Genomic DNA, 17649 nt, shown 5'->3' on the forward strand with positions numbered 1-17649 from the left:
GACCTGAAAAAGCTGTTTTTGATTATCTAACCCAATCTTGGTATTTCATAGATGGGAGAAAGGTGGAAAGAGACACAAGTTCTATAGAGAAGAGAGAACCCATGAGAGGCACAGCCTAGACATGGCCTCTAACCACGTTCTCTCCAGGCACGGTTCTCTCCACTACGTTAGTTCTCCCCACATGGAAGTATTTGGTTCTTAACGTTTAAGTTTTGACCAGAAAGAACTATACACATAGTTCAAAATGGTGGTATCACCTAAAGATGGCAAATATCTTCTCACAAAATGCAGACTCAACAGAAAAAGAGTAGGTTATTACTTCATTTTCTCAGAATACTTACCACTGAGCAGTCTAAAAGAATTAAATACATTAAAAAATAATATAATAGTATCTACTCATACAAGAGGTGCTAAGATGAGGTAGAGGTACAGAATATGTCATATAAAGATATGCTTTTTCCCACCCCCTTACACTCTAAAAACAAAAGGTATAAACTATATCCCCCATGTCAATCACATTTCTTGGTTTCTCAGGAAGAAAAATCGAGATTTCCCCAGTCTTTAGATTCTGCTAATCTAAAGAATGCAACAAACCAGATGGATTATGTTGAATATGGCAATAGTAGCAAGATCTAGTGCCAGCAAGGGAGGACACAAAATCATTAGTTAAATGAGGGGACACATAGGAATCACCCGTAAAACAAAGCAGATGCACTTTCAGTTATTTTAAATCAGTAGTTTTATTACAATATTCACTGACACACATTTAGAGAAGGAATGTCCTGACATATTCAGAGCATTTCACGGAAAGCAAATGTAACCATCCAGGCAGTCGAGTCATCCACATCTTTCCCAAACACAAAGCAAAAGCTTTTATGTGTGATAACTCAGGAAAGCAAAGTTTTGTTATTCTTATCTATAAAACCTCAGTGTCAGAAAACAGTTGTAGTACAGTGGGCTGAAAAGGAAGTGTTTGCTTGATAATGCCTCTAGATTATCCCCCCTGACTTTCTGGATATCTTTTTATAATCTTGTAGGTGGTAGTGCTCAGGGGCTAAATGGGAGCTAAGAAAGAATATTATATGACACTGTAATAGAGAAGAAAGGATAAATTAAAAAAAATAAGTCTCACTAAAATGCACAAAGAAAAAATATCTGGGAGTAACAAAAATGAGATGCTCTTTTCATAAAAACTAATTTAAAAGGTTACAATTACCATAAACATTTTAACTCCATTAAAGATCACTGGCAAAAGTTTGCACTTACATTTACACAAGGGCCCTGGCTTTACAAAGGCTTGGTAGAAAGCAACACACCTTGTGAAAAAGAGTCACAAATCGTGGTGAAGCAGATATCAGACTATTTGGAGTTGCATAGGCATTTTTGAAGATCCCCTTTGCATCAAACACCAAGGAATCTTGAGAAATTTAAATTTCCATCTTTCAATACTCATTATATTCACTCAGGTGTTTTAACCCATTTAGTGCCCAAATGAACAAAGCACTCTAGAAAACAAACACTAAAATGGCGCTTTGGATAAATTCACAACACATTGTATAACCTGGGGACAACAAGAAAAAAAAGCCCAAGCATGACTCTAGCATTTCATACAGAAAAGCACAGCAGGAGAAAACTTTGCTTAAAAACATTAGAACTCAGGAAATTATACATTTTTGGTTAATCTGTGCTATATCCTGTCAAGTATTTACTCTACTAGTTCACTTGTTTGGATTTCATGTCTGTATTAGTAGAAGAATATACACTGTCGCATATACTCAAATATATATGCATATACATATACAAAATTCAGATCATGAAAATTTGTTTTAAATACATATACTTAAAACCTGTACCTCTAAAAATAAATACATTAGCCTCTAATTGGCTAATTCTCAAAGTTCCTTCACAAACCAATCCGAATATAGTTTCTCAACAATGGCAGATGACCAATTTGCTACTCTCTAAATCCATAATCCATGAGTAAACATTTCAAAATTCAGATGTACAACAGAAATAGCATTCCCAGAATAAAATATAGATAGAATTCTGGCTTTGAAAAGAAATGTCTTGGTTTCCTCGATGTGTAGTTCCTATAGATGTCTACCCTTTGCCTCTGCGTTTATCTAGCAGTGGGAGCGCATTTTCTCATGACAGCATTCTCGTCCGTTGATATTACCTTCTAATCAAAGGAGTCAGCTGGCATTTCCTCTGCTGTTTTGTTCCAGGGAACTAACACAACATTGCTTGTATTTGATATCACTCCCATAATCACAGTGAGTTTTGTGTTTTAATGTAGTGTACAATGTGCTGATACCACTGAGGTAAAGCAGGTAAAGCCTGGGTGTTTATTAAAAAAGGCCTCCCAGGAGAATAACACATAAAGGACCTGATGGTATCCATTTGAGTACTATGAAATAACTCAAAATCACTGCCAGAATGAACACCTTGGATATCTGATACTGCAGTTCAAACAACAGAAACAGATGAAAGTACTCAGTATACTTTCTTTAGAAAGGATGCAATTCACAAAAATGGAGTTTTACTGTTTTACTTTTACAAAAACACCTTAAAATGACAGAAGCCAGACCAAGTTGTTTAATATAATACAATACCTAACAACCTTGTCGTTTGTTTTTGAACACAGGAATCTCAGAAATATAGGAAATCCATGATAAATAATAGCAAGAATGTTTAATGCCATTGCCTAAATGTTTTAAAAGGAAAATTTACCATAGTTGACATACAACTTCTAAAAAATACAGTTCTATGCTGTCACAGTTCCAGATTGCAGATAACTTTATAAATTAATAGTGAAAGTTACCCATATATAAACAAGGCCTCTTTTTCATTGATTTCAATCTCATTTAAACCTTTGGATATTTCAATCTTCAGATTCCACAAGGTAAGGCTGAGCTTATCAGATATAAATAAAATGTTCAAGTCCGTGATGTACTGTAGCACTGAGGAAACAAATACATCAAATATTTACAGGCTGGCTACAATATTTTCTTTTCCTACAAAAAATTCAAATGTGTATCAACATCAAGCCACACTCTTTTTTTTTTTTAATTTCACCGGCTGCAAAAATGGGGCGACAGCATTTTCCTCACTCATCTTTCCCCTCCATCCTGAAGTCACAGGCAGATCTTAGGTCAAAGGGCGCGGTCTTTTGGGAGGTGGTGGTGGCATGAGCTCTGTGTCAGGGTCCAGATGATGCTTTCGCTTCTGTCCTTGAGAAGCTACTGCACATCTGTCGATGAACTCAAACAGCATCTCCTTGGTGACAGGATTTGAGATGCTGTTGCACACAGCTGTGGACAAAAGGAGACACATGTCTCACGTGAGGGTTAATTAAGGCCACTGACTCACCCCAGGGAGATGAAAAAGGGGAAAGGTTTTCATCCACTATGCTAAACACTTCCATTTTACCGATTCTCATGACATGCTTCACATTAAACTGTTCTCTCTCCTTGTCCCCAAATGAGTGCTTTTCTAGCAGCTACTCTTTACTGCACTATTGCTTTTACAGCAAAACTTGAAGTACTTATGTTATAACCATGTTTTCACTATGGTTTTCTAGCCTTCCAACAGTTCTCACAGGATTTTAATTTAGCACAGTTCATCACACTGTAGTCCATTTCCAACCAAAATCTCTACAGAAAAGCTGTGGTCTAGTCCTCCAGTCTTTCTCTCAGAAAGAAGTCTACAATGGGAAGCATGTAACTGAGTACCAGTGAATAGTGAGCTGTCATTGTAGCTGGCAGATCATATTATTTTATTTTATTAACTTGTTTAAATTAAGTTATTATCACAAAAATACTAAGCGACTGAGTATTTTTTTCTTTTTATTATAAGCAATTCTTATGGGGTCAAAATTTAGTATCAGTCTTTTCCAATTTATTTACCTTTTCAATTTTATTTTTTTAAAGATTTATTTATTTATTCATTCATTCATTCATTCGTTCATTCATTCATTCATTCAAGCACTGGGTACAGTCAGAAGCACGGGAGGGTGAGAGAATTCACCAGAGCCAGAGCGGGGAGCAGAACAGGCAGAAGGACTGAAGTACACTACTGAGGGGAGCAGCGGGCGGCAGGAGAGGTCTGTGCACCATGTGGGACCCTTGCCCAGCAACCGGGGATCAAACCGGCGCTGTGGAGGCTGTGGGCAGCTTCGCAGCCCAGCGCTCAACCGCTGCGCCACCGGGGAGGCCCTACCTTTTCAATTTTAAAAGGACACTGGCTTAATTATTCCTATTTTAGATATGAACTCACCTTTTTCAAACACAGATGCTACCCTGTGACAAGTCACAACAATGACTTTTGAACTGCAAAAACCAAACTAGCAATTTCTATATATTTATTTCATTAGTTTATTATACAATAATCATCTTCACCAACTGAGCACTTTTAGAAAGCATACAATTCTATTAATTTTTAACCTTGGTTTTTAATCTACGTTTTCTAATTCCACTAAAAATGCCTTCCAGAGCAACAACTGCTACTAATAGTAGTTTGCCTTACAAAGTTTATTAATTTGTGTTATTTCCCTGAAAGAAACTTACGACTCTGAATTCCCAAAGCATTTATATTGTACCCAAAGAACTCTCAGAAGGAGAGCATAGCAAGTGTTAGGATTTTTTAAAAAATGGCTTTCATTTACTTTGTTCTCTATTATTTGTAAAGTTATTTTAGGAACTGGAAATTACATTTTCCCCTGCTAATTTTGTCTTTTACCATCTGGCAAACAATGGTTTTTATAATTTTGAATAGATCTGAAATTATCCTGGCTTTTGTTGTTGTTCAACAAATTCAACTTGTCCATTATCCAGTCCTTTATCTTGCTCTTTAAACTTTTCTTTGGGGCACAAGGGCAGAAGCCCACAAGTCTAGAGAATCTAGGGGTTGAATGAAATCAAACCAGGTACAAAATGGACACAATCCCTTTCCTAAGAAGCAAGAATGGGGTTCTGAAGGACTCTGTGCGCCATCAAGGAGGACAACAAAGACTGCACATTTGGGTTCTAACACCTTAACTGTTTTTCTTTTTCTTCTTTTTAGTGTAACAGCATTGGTAGGTTGTCATACTTACCCAAGGCAGTGTTGTAGGCATTAGGAAAACTTTTGTCTGTTCTCTGTCTCATGAAGACCCAGCTGTTGTTCTCAAATTTGCATTCTATAATTTTGTTGTCATACTGTTTTAGTTCTTTTGTCACCTGTTTTAAAAGAGAATTGAGGAAAATATTTAAATCATTTGAAAGGCTTTTTGCTTTCACTCTGTGACAGATGCATTAGGGAATGCCAAAAACACCTCAGTAACTCTTCACACAGAGCTCTTTGTCATCTGAAGTGTCTAATCAAGCCTAAGGATATAGTGTGCACTCCCTTGCACACATGCTCATTAATCCGACATTTTATAAATAGTTGTGAAAACGGCTGTCAATATATAGCAATTAAAAGAAGCTAAGCAGAAACCAGCCACTTCTGGGCCAAATGCAAATATGTTACCATAGGGACCAATGCCTTCAATATTGTCTGTCCCTCTGACTTTCAGAAATTGAGTACGCTACTTAGGTTTCATCAACTATCAGAAAGGTCTTGCTGTCTAAATTCCTATTTAAAACCTAAGAAATTTCCTCTACTAGTTAAAAGAGAAAGTTACACATATAAAACAAACATTAAGATCAGGTTCTGGTAATGTACATCTTAAATATCTTTCTTTTTAACTAAAAATGTAATCTTTGGATATTTTTCCCATTTCCATCTCCCAACTAGCATGAATTTAGAAGTGAAGCTACTTTGATTTTAGTTGGTAGATTTTTCTGGCTACTTCACTTCAGATGATTGAATATGGATTACAACTTACTCTATCAAAGCTAACAAGTATCCATGGTAACTATAAGACCTTTTAAAAGATATTTCATCAGGCTAGGAGGATGGTTTTCATAAATAGGAACCTAAGCTTATCTTTGCAGTTTTTAAATCAAATGCCAGTCATGGTAATATTTTAATTCTGCCCTCATCTTTCACAGCTAACAACTTTTCCTCACAATATGGTAGATTGCAATCATTTAACTTCATTAGCATTATTTGAAATGCTCTCATTTTGCTACCCACATATTCACTACCACCTAGGAATATGAAGGGAAGCAATTTTTTAAAAGATGCTTTCAATTCACAGATTAGGCAGTCTTCCTAAAACTTTCAAGTTGTATTTCCTTTCCCTTACAATCAATTGAACTATTTGCAATTTCAATAAATCTAACAGGTCCAACACACTCAGGTCCAACACACTCAGACCTGTCCCTAAAAAGCGATGGCACTCTTAGCAAACTTGCTAAAGTTCATTCTCAAATACTCATTATTCTAGTTTCAACTCCCTCCCTTCCTTCAAAGGGATCCACCTCCTTTTACTTTTGATTCATTATCTACATTAAGTATTAGGTAACTCATTCAGTTAGGTAACTATATATGTCAGGTCTAACAAAGATAAGTTTCTAAACTTTTCAGAGTCTTCATTCCCTAATTTCTAAAATAGGCAAAGGAGTTTCTAACTTACTGGGACACTGGAAGAAAAAATATGAATGCCTAGCACACAGCAGCCAATTGAATATAAAATCAAGAAATTAAACACTGCTTTAAAAAAAAAAAAAAAAAAACCTCTACAAGCAAATTAGTAAAGAACCAGGATGATACATGGCAAGGTTACACTTTGAAAACAGCTATCAAGAAAGTTATATCAAATGCATTAAACAAAAACGGTTTGCTATCAACAATGCAGTCTACACTCATTACTGACTAGCAAATGTAATAAGTCTTTATCATATAGCTTATCATTCCTGTGTTCCTAGTTTACAGAACTGCTATAAACCATGTGTTCCTCTACCTAGCCAGAGCAATTAAGCAGTATTATTAAGTATCTGTGTATCTACTTGGGTATGCATTAACAATCCAATAATCCAGGAAACAGCATCTCAGAAAATGCACACTCCTATCACTCTACTAATCTAAATGGATTTCCATGTTCAAGAATATTACATCATTCTTCACTGATATCACCAGTTATATTCCCCAGATAGACAAACTATAGGTATTCATTTGGTTAGGTAATAAAATATATTGAACTGATGAAAAGAATACCTCTTGACTGTGCACAAATCAAAGGCAGTTTTCATTAATAATCAGATCAAGAGAATGATTGACATGTAGGGGAGGAGTTTAATTTTAGTGTCCAAATTCTAATTTGTTACTATGACAATAATCATCCTCAGTCAATTACATATTATTATTTACTAAAACAGGACTGCTTTAGGCCTACTTTAATCAACCCGGTTATCCTAGTTTGAGTTAATGAGAGTTTGAAAGTAATAAGGATAAAATATTTATAAGTCAGGATTTCATATCTGTATCCATAATTACACTGAATTAATGAAATTTTACTGGTTTTGAAAAATGAGCAATATATAGTATATTTTATATGAAAGACTTTTTTTTCCCAAATATCCATCTTATTGGGTACCACACTTTTTTTTTTTTTTAACTGTATTTGATCTACCAATTACCTGGAGTTAAGAAACACTCAGATGAAACTGAATCTAGTATCTGTGAAGATTTTTAATTAGCAATTCAATGATAACACCTAGAAGGAAGGACCCAAAACAGAGGCAGCTACTTTTTATAGCCTAAGAGCTGGGAATGTAACCAAGTCACAAAAGACAAATGATCTGCATTGGCTGAACTGACCTGCTGCACAGGGCAGGCCCAAAGATGTGTTCTTATTTCTAGTGTTGGACAGAGCCTTTAGAATTTACTGTCCCCACTTGGAGAGAGCTGTTTAGCTATCAAGGGCTCATCTTCGTTTCACAGAATGACCACACAAAGGCTTGGCAGGGGTGGATGGGTAGGATTTCTCTGAATGAATCTGCCCTGGAGAGATTTTAAAGTAACAAATATCTTGAGACCAAAAAGCAAGCAGTGACTTTTCTTTTTAACTTTTAATGCTAAAATAATTCTAGATTTTCAGAAAGTTTTAAAGATAAAACAGAGAGTTCCAGTATTCCTGTCACCCAGCTTCTCTAATGGTGGTATTTTATATGTCGTGGTGCATTTATCAACTCCAAGAAATGAGTATTTTTATCAGTTTCCAATCCAGGAACACACATTGCATTTAGTCATCATGTCTCCTCAGTCTCTGCTTTTCTTGACACTTTTGAAGGCTACTAGTCAGATTATTTTATAGAATGTTTCTCAAGTTGGGAAATTCTGATTATGGATTTGGGGGAAGAATGCCAAAGAGGTAAAACGCCCTTCTCATATCTGAGGATAGATGATATCAAAATGATTTATTACTGGGGATGTGAACCCAGTCATATGGTTAGAATGGTAGTTGCCAGATTTCTCAATTGCAAAGTTACTATTTTTTCCCTTTCCATATTGTATTGACTAGTTGTGAGTCCCATGCTCATTGGAGGATAAGGAAATTAAGCTCCACTGTCTGGAAACAAAGACATTTGAACATTTATTAAAACTACCACAGAATCTAGTAAGTTTCTTGGGAGATATTTTGAAGGTATACAAATATCCCACTTTTCCTTGAGGTTTCACTCATTCACTTTAGCATTTTCCATGAATCTTGCCTGCAGCAATCACTACAATGGTGTTCTAATGGGATTTTTTACTTTCTCTATTTCTTCTGATTTCTCGATTTCTTCTGGATTTCTTCTGTAAGCAAGATTCATCTCTCCTCCCTTATTTACTTGTTTATATTCATATGGACTCATGTATATTTATTTTCTTCTTTGGTTTATAATGAAGTACTGCTGCCATTTTATTATTTTGCATAAATTCTTACTCTTTTGACCACGCTCAGAGAACTCTCTCAGGTTGGCTGCTGTATTCTTTTAACTTGCTCCCATTTTTTCTTATTTATTTTTAGCATCTACTTTCTCGCAATATCAATCATTTCTAGAACTGTATGGCTCATCTTTATATGGATAAATGTTAATAATTTATTGCATACTTAGCATCTATTAAACATTATAAATTAGTGGGCTACACACATAATATCATTAATTTGCACCACAATCTTATGAGGGAGAAATTTTATTAATGCCCTTTCATAGGCACAGAAACCTAAGCTTAGCGTAGTTAAATCTCCTTCAATTTACATAAAAATTAACTCAAAATGGAAAAACCACCCAAACTTAAAACTATAAAACTTCTAAAAGAAGATGTAAGAAGAAAATCTTTGTGACCTATGGTTAGGCAAAATTTCTTAGAAAGAAAACCAAGAGAATGATCTAAGCAAAAAGTTGATAAATAGTATCAATATTTAAAACATGTACTCTGCTAAAAATATTGTTAAAAGAATGAAAAAACACAGGATAAAGTATCAGCAAATCACCTATCTGACAACAAGCTTATATACCAAGTGCATAAAGAACTCTTTAAAATTCAATAATAAAAAAAAAACCCAACTGAAAAATGGACAAACTATCTGAACAGATGCTTCACCAAAGAAAATATATGTATGAAAAATAAGCACATAAAAATATGCTTAACACATACTTAGTGATTAGGAAATTACAAATTAAAATGACAATGAAATGTTAGTATATACCTATGAGAATATCTAAATAAATATTGACATTAAGTGTTGAGTTACAATGCAAATTATCTGAACTGTCACACACTGTTAGTGGGAATGCAAAATGGTATAACCACTTTGGAAAACAGGCAGTGTCATTAAAGAATGAAACATACATTTACCAAAAAAGCCAGCACCCCCACTCCTAAGCATTTATCTGAGAGAAATGAAAACATGTTCACCTAAAAATCTGAATACAAATGCTTAATAGTAGCTTTATTCATAATCTCCCCAAATTGGAAATGACTTAAATACTCTTCGACTGGTGAAAATATAAACAAATTTTGGCATAGCCATTACTGGGTTATCATCCAATAACAAGAATAATTGATAAAGTATTGATAAACACAAACAGAAAAGTTTTGAATGCAGCACGCCAAGTTAACCTTAAAAATCTACAGAGTAAATGCTCCCATGCACATGACAAGATCAGTGGTTGCAGAGTCTAGGTGTGGGAGGAAGCAGTTAATTACAAAGGGGAGGTGTCACGTGGGATTTTTTTTTTAACTGTTAAGTAACTTGGTTGGGGTTCATAGTAATTAACATACTTCATCCCTTTCTAGGTTTTATGATACAGTATCGAGTTTAATCCGCATAGGAATCCAATGAGATTTTCAGATGTGGAATCTGAAGCCTGAGTAGTTTAAATAACATGCATGAGGACACAGCACTAGTTTGTCTTAGAATTCAAATTCAAATTCCAGGTTTTTGTGAATAAAAACTCTGTGCCCTCCTTTTTCCTAAGAATATAGGCTCCTGATTGAAATAGTATTAAATGAGGGGACGGTAGACTACACTTGTGAACAATTTTACTGCCTATATAATAAACTGTAACGTAAGTGATAATTTCCAAGGATTACATTCCACTTGGGAGAGTCTGTGGGTGGGAGACCAAGTGATGTGTGAAAGATGAAGGGCAGAAGGACACTGTGTATTAACTTGTACCAAGCATATTGCTTATCAAGTTTCTTTTCCTTTACTTTTTCCAAATGCACGCTATTTTGACCTGCATCATCTTTGCTATTTGCTATTCTAGTTGCAGCACAAACCACAAATCACAGCAAATTGCAGAATTTCTCAATCATTAAGAATTTACAATAGGTTAATTTTAAAATGGGATGCATTTCACAGCTGCAAAGCTTTTGTCTGATTTCTAGACTAAATGCGAAACCATTATTGAATCGAACAACCTTTCTATGGGCATGACTAGCAAAAGAAAAGGTCATGTGGCTAAAACAGGCAGCTCTGCCAGGTAAGGTAAGGTAAGGTAATGGTAATAGCTTATTAAATAGGGCACTAAACTATATGGCACAATATATTGTTCACCATCCATTTAGTATCAAGCCTGATGAGAATTATAAGGAGATCATGGATTCAGTTTTTGCTTAGGGTAATAAAATGATATACAACCAACTATTTTTTTCTAAATAGTGAGAAGTATGGATAACAGACTTATCTGATGTTGTTTTAAGACCTCTGTCCCACAACCAAAGCAAATTATTCATACAGTGTATTTATCAACTTGAATTTGATAAATGGTCTATTTATGACAGGAAACCTAACTTTAAAAATCACTTTAATGATCATAAAATATGCTTTTAAAAGTTCACAATCACTGAATCTGATGTCTGAGGTAGACCACTCATTAATATGTCAATGCACAGTTCAAATTTACTTCAGAGTTCAAGGACTTACAAACAATTTGGATCCAGTAATGCTCATGTTTAAAATTCCTTTAGGAATCTGTGCTGTTTACATACAACTGTCTGCTTTCTCTCACCTGTTTAAAGCCCAACTATTTAACTGCCCCCCCCCCTTTTTTTTGGTGGGACCCTCGCCGGTGGCTGGGGATCAAATTGGTGCTGCAGAGGCTGCGGGCAGCCTTGCAACCCAGGGCTCAACCGCTGCGCCACCAGGGGAGGCCCTTAACTGCCCCCTTTTTACAGAGACCTCGAGAGAATTGTCCTTTAGATAGATCTATGCGGCAGGCAGTAATAAACTAAAAGGCTACAATAGTAAATGATTTCCTTCCTGCTCCTCCTACTACTTGGAACACCAACAAAAAGAATTTCCCATTTGATCATCTTCAAGAATAAACTCTCTTTCCTTTAAAGTCAATTTGCTCTGGTAGCAATAACAGGCACTATGGCCTAGATGGACTCACACCTCTGAATCATTAGCTTAGCTGCACTGAACTCCTTGGTTTAATATAATGCTCTCGTGACAATCAGGATCCATATGAGCAAATGAAACTCGCCAAGATCCCTTTCAGACTCTGAGACTTTTTGCCCAAAGCAGCTGCAACCTGCCTCGGCTATGTCCAATTGGCTCTTTGGAATTATTCTTTTACTCTTTGCCATGCACAAAACATTCTATTCTCTCAATGTTTTCTCAACGACTATATTTCTTCTTTGAAAAAGAAATCCTGGACTTATTGACTCTGTATTACATAATACAGAGTGATATAATAAAGTAGCTCAGAACCCTAGGGTTCCATTTTGTCTCTATGTATTCTTTGAATGATACACATTATATAGGTGTGTATATAACTCACCACCTCCAGTATTGAGGACATAAAAGACTAAAAAGATGCTAAGGTTTCAAAAAAATGAAACAATAAATTATTTACATCAAGCATCACACATTATTTACATCAAGTATCACACCCTAAAATGCCTTTCTCAAAAAAGGGGGAGAATTCCCCCCAATCCCCTCAGAAACAGTTACCTTTCATAAAACCCAGTATTTTGGAGCTCATAGGAAACTTGGGGATGATCAAATCAAAAACTTTTATTCTGAAATATTCAAGTACATCCCCCATTACTTCTTCTAATTAGTGTATCTTTAAATGTGTGAACATTTAGGCACTGAGGAGGTATAAAACTAGGGGAAAAAAGCAAATTCATTATTTTAGCATCTTGTACTCAAAATTAACTTAATGTTTTTACTCAAGATATTTTATTTGCAGAGATGTTTACCTTTAAAACTAATGGCAGAGTGTTTTTCTCTCGTGGGGAACTAACATTTATTAAAAACCTGTTATGTAGGCTGCACTGCGCAGGGCACTTCATGTACATTCTTTCTACATCTTATAATAATGAGGAAATTAAGGATCAATATTTAAGTATTTAATTCTTTTATGGCTGTGTTTAGATCTAGAGGTCTACATCACACTATCTCTTGGCATTATCTGGGAAATTCAACACTCTACAGGAAAAGGAAATTTTATTATCTTTCAGTCCTAATCAAGAAATTACTTAATAGCTAAACCAAAGAGCTAATGTCACCACAAACTAAAGGAGACATGTGAACTCTACTAGGTCATGTTAAGTTGAATGCAATATAACCTTCTAAAATAAACAAGAGAGAAAAAACAAACAGAAACCCCTATAAACCTCAAGTGTTATGGGGTTGGCTAGTACTAGTTTGGAGAAGACAGGTTTGGGAAGAATTGAGGGAGAACAAAGTAGAAGAAACCTTAAAAGGAGTAGGGAAAGGATATAGAGACACAAAGTTTGAAGTGTTGTAAGCCAGGTATGTAAAATGGAGATAAAGTGCTTATCAGCTGAGTAACATACAACAAAGAAAGATTTCAGTGATGATGAGAGTCATTTAAATTTTTAGTAGGCTCCAGTGATTTAAAACAATCTTTTTTAGGGCCTCCCCAGTAGCGCAGTGGTTGAGCGCTGGGTTGCGAAGCTGCCTGCAGCCTCTGCAGTGCGGGTTCGATCCCCGGATGCTCCCCAGCCACTAGAGGAGGGTCCCACATGGCGCGCAGACCTCTCCTGCCGCCCGCTGCTCCCCTCAGCAGTGTACTTCAGTCCTTCTGCCTGCTCTGCTCCCAGCTCTGGCTCGGTGAATCCTCTCACCCTCCCGCGCTTCTGACTGTACCCAGTGCTTGTATAAATAAATAAATAAATCTTTAAAAAAAAAAAAAAGATGCTGTTTAAAAAAAAAATCTTTTTTAATTCTGGCTTTTGGTTTATTGCTTCATTTTCAAACTTAGGGGAAAAGAAAAATCTGCAAAGAATAATGCATATAAGTAAAATGCAACCTAAAAATCTCCAACTGGCTATTATCCAAAGATTTCTACATTACCAGTGTCTGCCCAATCTTTGAGAGATCAGAATTTTCACTACTCAAAATTCCTGAAGATTAAATTTTACATATAATTGCTCCTTCCCTCACCCACCACACTCCCTTAAGTTTCTGTTCTAGTCCTGTACTTGTGAGGCTAAGGGGAATATCTGTGACATCTCTTAGTAGAATAAAGACCAAAGGTAAATATCACATGGGTAAAAAACACCCCACTTCTTTGGACATTCACTACTCAGAGGGTCCATTCTGAATAGGGTATCTGTGGTTACATATTAGGAAAGAAATTATTATTTAATATGTGTTTATGTGGGATACAGAGTTTATGAAGACATATTACTTAAAATTAAGTGTTAGGATAAATGAGGTCAAGTGACCATTCACCTTTCCTCTAAAAATCATCTAGGACAATCTTGGTATTTAAAAAAAATAATATATATAGATAATTGGTAGGAATGCTTTTAAATCATCAGTTTTCCTAGGATATTCTCACACAACTGTTGTGCCTCTCTCTAATTTAACTAAGTCGGCCCAACTCCATGAAAAATAGAAATGACGAAGTGAGTCTTTTAAGAGTGAGAGTGCTCCTCATACGAATGCTATGCTGTGCCTGTGCCAACTTATAGGCCAGTACACCTGCCACCTTGAGTTCCCAGGGCTTCCACGCTATAGACTGCTGTGCCCAGTGCACATTCTGTGTCTAGAGCTACATGATCATCTGCTCCAGACGAATGACTATACAGGAAGGATGTTTGTTTTAGGGGGTTATTCAAAATTGGAGAACACTGTGGAGTGTTGGAAAGTAACAAGCTGAGAACACTATATCATCTGCTTTGTTTGCCAGCTGCCAGCTGCCACAGAAGACATGGTGATCACCTCCTGGTACTGTTCTGTGCCCAGAGGCTCCAAATTATCACTGTTTAAACTGTCTTGCCACCACACTTCAGATGTTACACTATCATTTTCATTTTTGCTATTGGAATATTCCAAGAATGAAAGTCTTGGTGTAAAATTTACCTACAGATAGGCATGCTTCCCCCCAACTTCGCTTTAAATGGATTACCAGCCCTTTTCTGCACTTTGAAAAGGAGAGGGGGGGAAGTCTCTGTTTTTACTATTGCAAAGCCTGGATTTGACTAGCAGATGAATGTTGTGGAGCTCCACTCCAAAGCCTGCTGATGGCAGAGCAAACAGCTGAATTTAACCCCAAATTAATCATGAAAATGAACTCTGAATTAACCCAACTGGCAATGATTTGGCAAGTTAGGAAAAGTGGCAGAATGAACATTTGGGACTTTTTTTTCCCAATCTGACATGATAAAGAAAAACAGGATCATTCTTAGTTACATTTTCTTTTGATTTTCTTTTTAGAGACTTTTTTTCTTAAATAACTTTTTAGAAATCAAAACCCAACCATGAGAACAATTATGTTAATAATGCCAGGAAACTTGTTTGCTTTGTTAAATTGAGCTTCAAAAGCACTTCAATTGAACACACATTTGTGATCGCAAGTAATGCCTATTCTTATATCCATTTAAAATGTTTACTTTATTACAGCTTATTATAAATGCAAGTCTGAAATGCAGCACCATGGCCGCTCAATTTCCAGGCCACAATTTTATGATAATCATGTGAAATGTATTCCTGTGTCAACAGAACTGTCTAACAATGCCCCAAATGGAGATGTTAGCTACTCTGTCTTTCTGGGGACCACACGTTTCTGTGCTTCATAACATGAAGAAACTGCTAAAAGCAGAGAGAGTTCCTTGAGGATTTTAACTTAGTTTGTAACATGTACTATTTTGCTGCACTTAGTTTTATTGCCACTATCTAAAAATAAAGGTGAGCGCCTGCATGGAATCCTAAATACCCAAACACATACATGAACTGGCTAAAACAGTTCTGTGGAACCAGAGAGGATAAGGCTGGACACTCTGTACCTTATGTTGCCTACTGCACTAAGTGAGGGAAAAAGGTACCTGGAAGATACCGTCTGTCATTCTGCATCTTACAAAGAAAGGACTGCTTATAATATACGCAGATTCAATAACTGAAAATGGGTAACAGGGTTAAAAGGTTTCCCTTTGGCCCAAAATATCAATTTCCCTGAAGGACATAAGCCCTCCTTACTTTTGTGCACAGTCCACAAAACGTCCAGCATAGGGGTTGGGATCTCAAGCAACATTTTCTCAACTCAGCTTTTTTTTTTAACGCTCTACTACACAAGTGCCAAGTCAAATGCTTATTATTTCATTCACAGGACCTATGTGCACACAGGTGCACTTTTTAGGGGGAAGGACAAGCACATACTGTCAAGAACCAGAATGATATGGTAGTTACCCATACATAATTTTTTTCTTCAGGCTTTTGTTTTTACTCCTGGGACTGTATCAGGGTGTCCCCAGGGAAAGGGGAGGTTCCAGGTTCTCCGCCACACCCAAGGAAGGGTGGCGCTGAGCAGGGAGGAAGAGAAGCTGAGAGCAAGAAGAGAGAAGAAGAGAGCAAGAAGGAGACCTGGAGGAGGCACATGGAGCAAAGAGACATGTGAAGAAGCTGCATTTGCTTCTTGGCCTTGGACCTGTACCAGGGACTTGGTGGACATGGAAGGAAACACTGGAAATAGACATGAGTGAGAGACCTGTGGGGTGGTTGACAATGGCAGCTTTTGTCTTTATTTTGATCATTTCATCCCAGACTTGCCTGGCCCCTTCTACCCCTTTCCCCACCAGAAGGCGCCTTAGACTTGAGCCAAGCTTTTGGGCTTCAGTGGTTCTGCTTTGAGCCAATCCTGTCTTGCCGGGCATTTGCCCCTGAGGGGATGAGTAACTTTGGATGTTTTATGTGGAAACTATCTTATCTATTCTTTCCCTTCTCTTCTCTTTATTGCATATTAATTGTATTAATGGAAAGTTCCTTTCCATTGAAGGTCTTATGCACTAGAGTATGTTTTGCCTTGATGAGGCGGGTAGCAGAACGTATTTTAGAGCAGGAAGTTTGGGGGCTGAGGGTGCCCTTCACCCTGCCATGTAACAGGAACACCTTTTGGAACTGATAAAAGGTCTGTGCAAATGTTCAATGAACTTTAAGACTTTATACCCAACTGCCTTAGACAGAGTATGAAGTCCAGAATCTTGGTTAGAAGAGACCATAAGCAGTCACCCAGGCCAACTCTCTTTTTAGAATGAAAAAGAGGTTCACAGAAAGTCTTTAATTTGCCCAAAGCATATGGCTTTTTTTTTTTTTTTTTTTTTTTTTTAAGCATATGGCTCTTTAAGGGCAGAGTTAGAATAAGGGTCAAGACTGCTGACATATCAGTCTTGGGCACTGATTCTGGAGTTTAACAAGATAATCTTAATAAAAAGAGAGAAACTTGCAGGTAAAATTTTAACATGTAGTCTTACAAGTTTCACCAAAAGGTGAAAAATGTTTGACCCAGTTGATTTAATATAAAAAAAAAAAAACACTTTCTATCCCAACATACTACAGAAACAGACATGTTTCATAAAACAACTTGTTTCCTGACTTGATATACTTCTGCTATTTTCTATTTCATTAAAACAAAACCAAACAAAATGGACTGAGATTCACCACGTTATTCTGAAGACCAACGGCCAAAATCTCACAAAATATACCAAGAGAATCATGGACAAATTTCAAGCGACTAGTGAGGAAGTAGGGAAGGCATTTTACCTTTTCTAGTCTCAAATTACAAGAAAAATGAAAACAGATCTCAGGGTAGTAGTCTTCCTACTCAGCAAACCAAACTAGACCCTTCCCCTCAACCCCTCCATGGGTCCTTCCACCTTTCCTTTCCACCCCCTTTCCCAAGAAAAGGCCGCCCTGATCAGGCAATGACTCTCTCACTCCTCTCCTCCGCAGTCTCTTAGGCAAACCATACTGACAAAGAT

The 17649-nt window shown here is 36.6% G+C and overlaps 1 protein-coding gene across 4 annotated transcripts in view; it reads right to left on the reverse strand.

Moving 5' to 3' along the window:
• Positions 1 to 1369: 1369 nt before the first annotated feature.
• The window catches only part of RNGTT (RNA guanylyltransferase and 5'-phosphatase), a 296605-nt gene continuing 280325 nt past the window's right edge, over positions 1370 to 17649 (reverse strand). For 3 of the 4 annotated variants that reach the window (XM_054699028.1, XM_037520092.2, XM_054699027.1), the window contains 2 exons: positions 5093 to 5216; positions 1370 to 3311 (listed from right to left, as the gene is read on the reverse strand). In XM_054699028.1, coding sequence (XP_054555003.1) covers positions 3148 to 3311; positions 5093 to 5216 — 288 coding nt within the window. In that variant the 3' untranslated portion in view covers positions 1370 to 3147. Of the gene's footprint in view, positions 3312 to 5092; positions 5217 to 17649 lie in introns of those variants that run through there. The other variant, XR_008553280.1, reaches the window with a different exon arrangement.

Source organism: Talpa occidentalis, unplaced genomic scaffold (genome assembly GCF_014898055.3).
Source record: "Talpa occidentalis isolate TD23 unplaced genomic scaffold, MPIMG_talOcc4v2.1 talOcc4.2, whole genome shotgun sequence".
In the NCBI taxonomy this organism is placed as follows: Eukaryota; Metazoa; Chordata; class Mammalia; order Eulipotyphla; family Talpidae; genus Talpa; species Talpa occidentalis.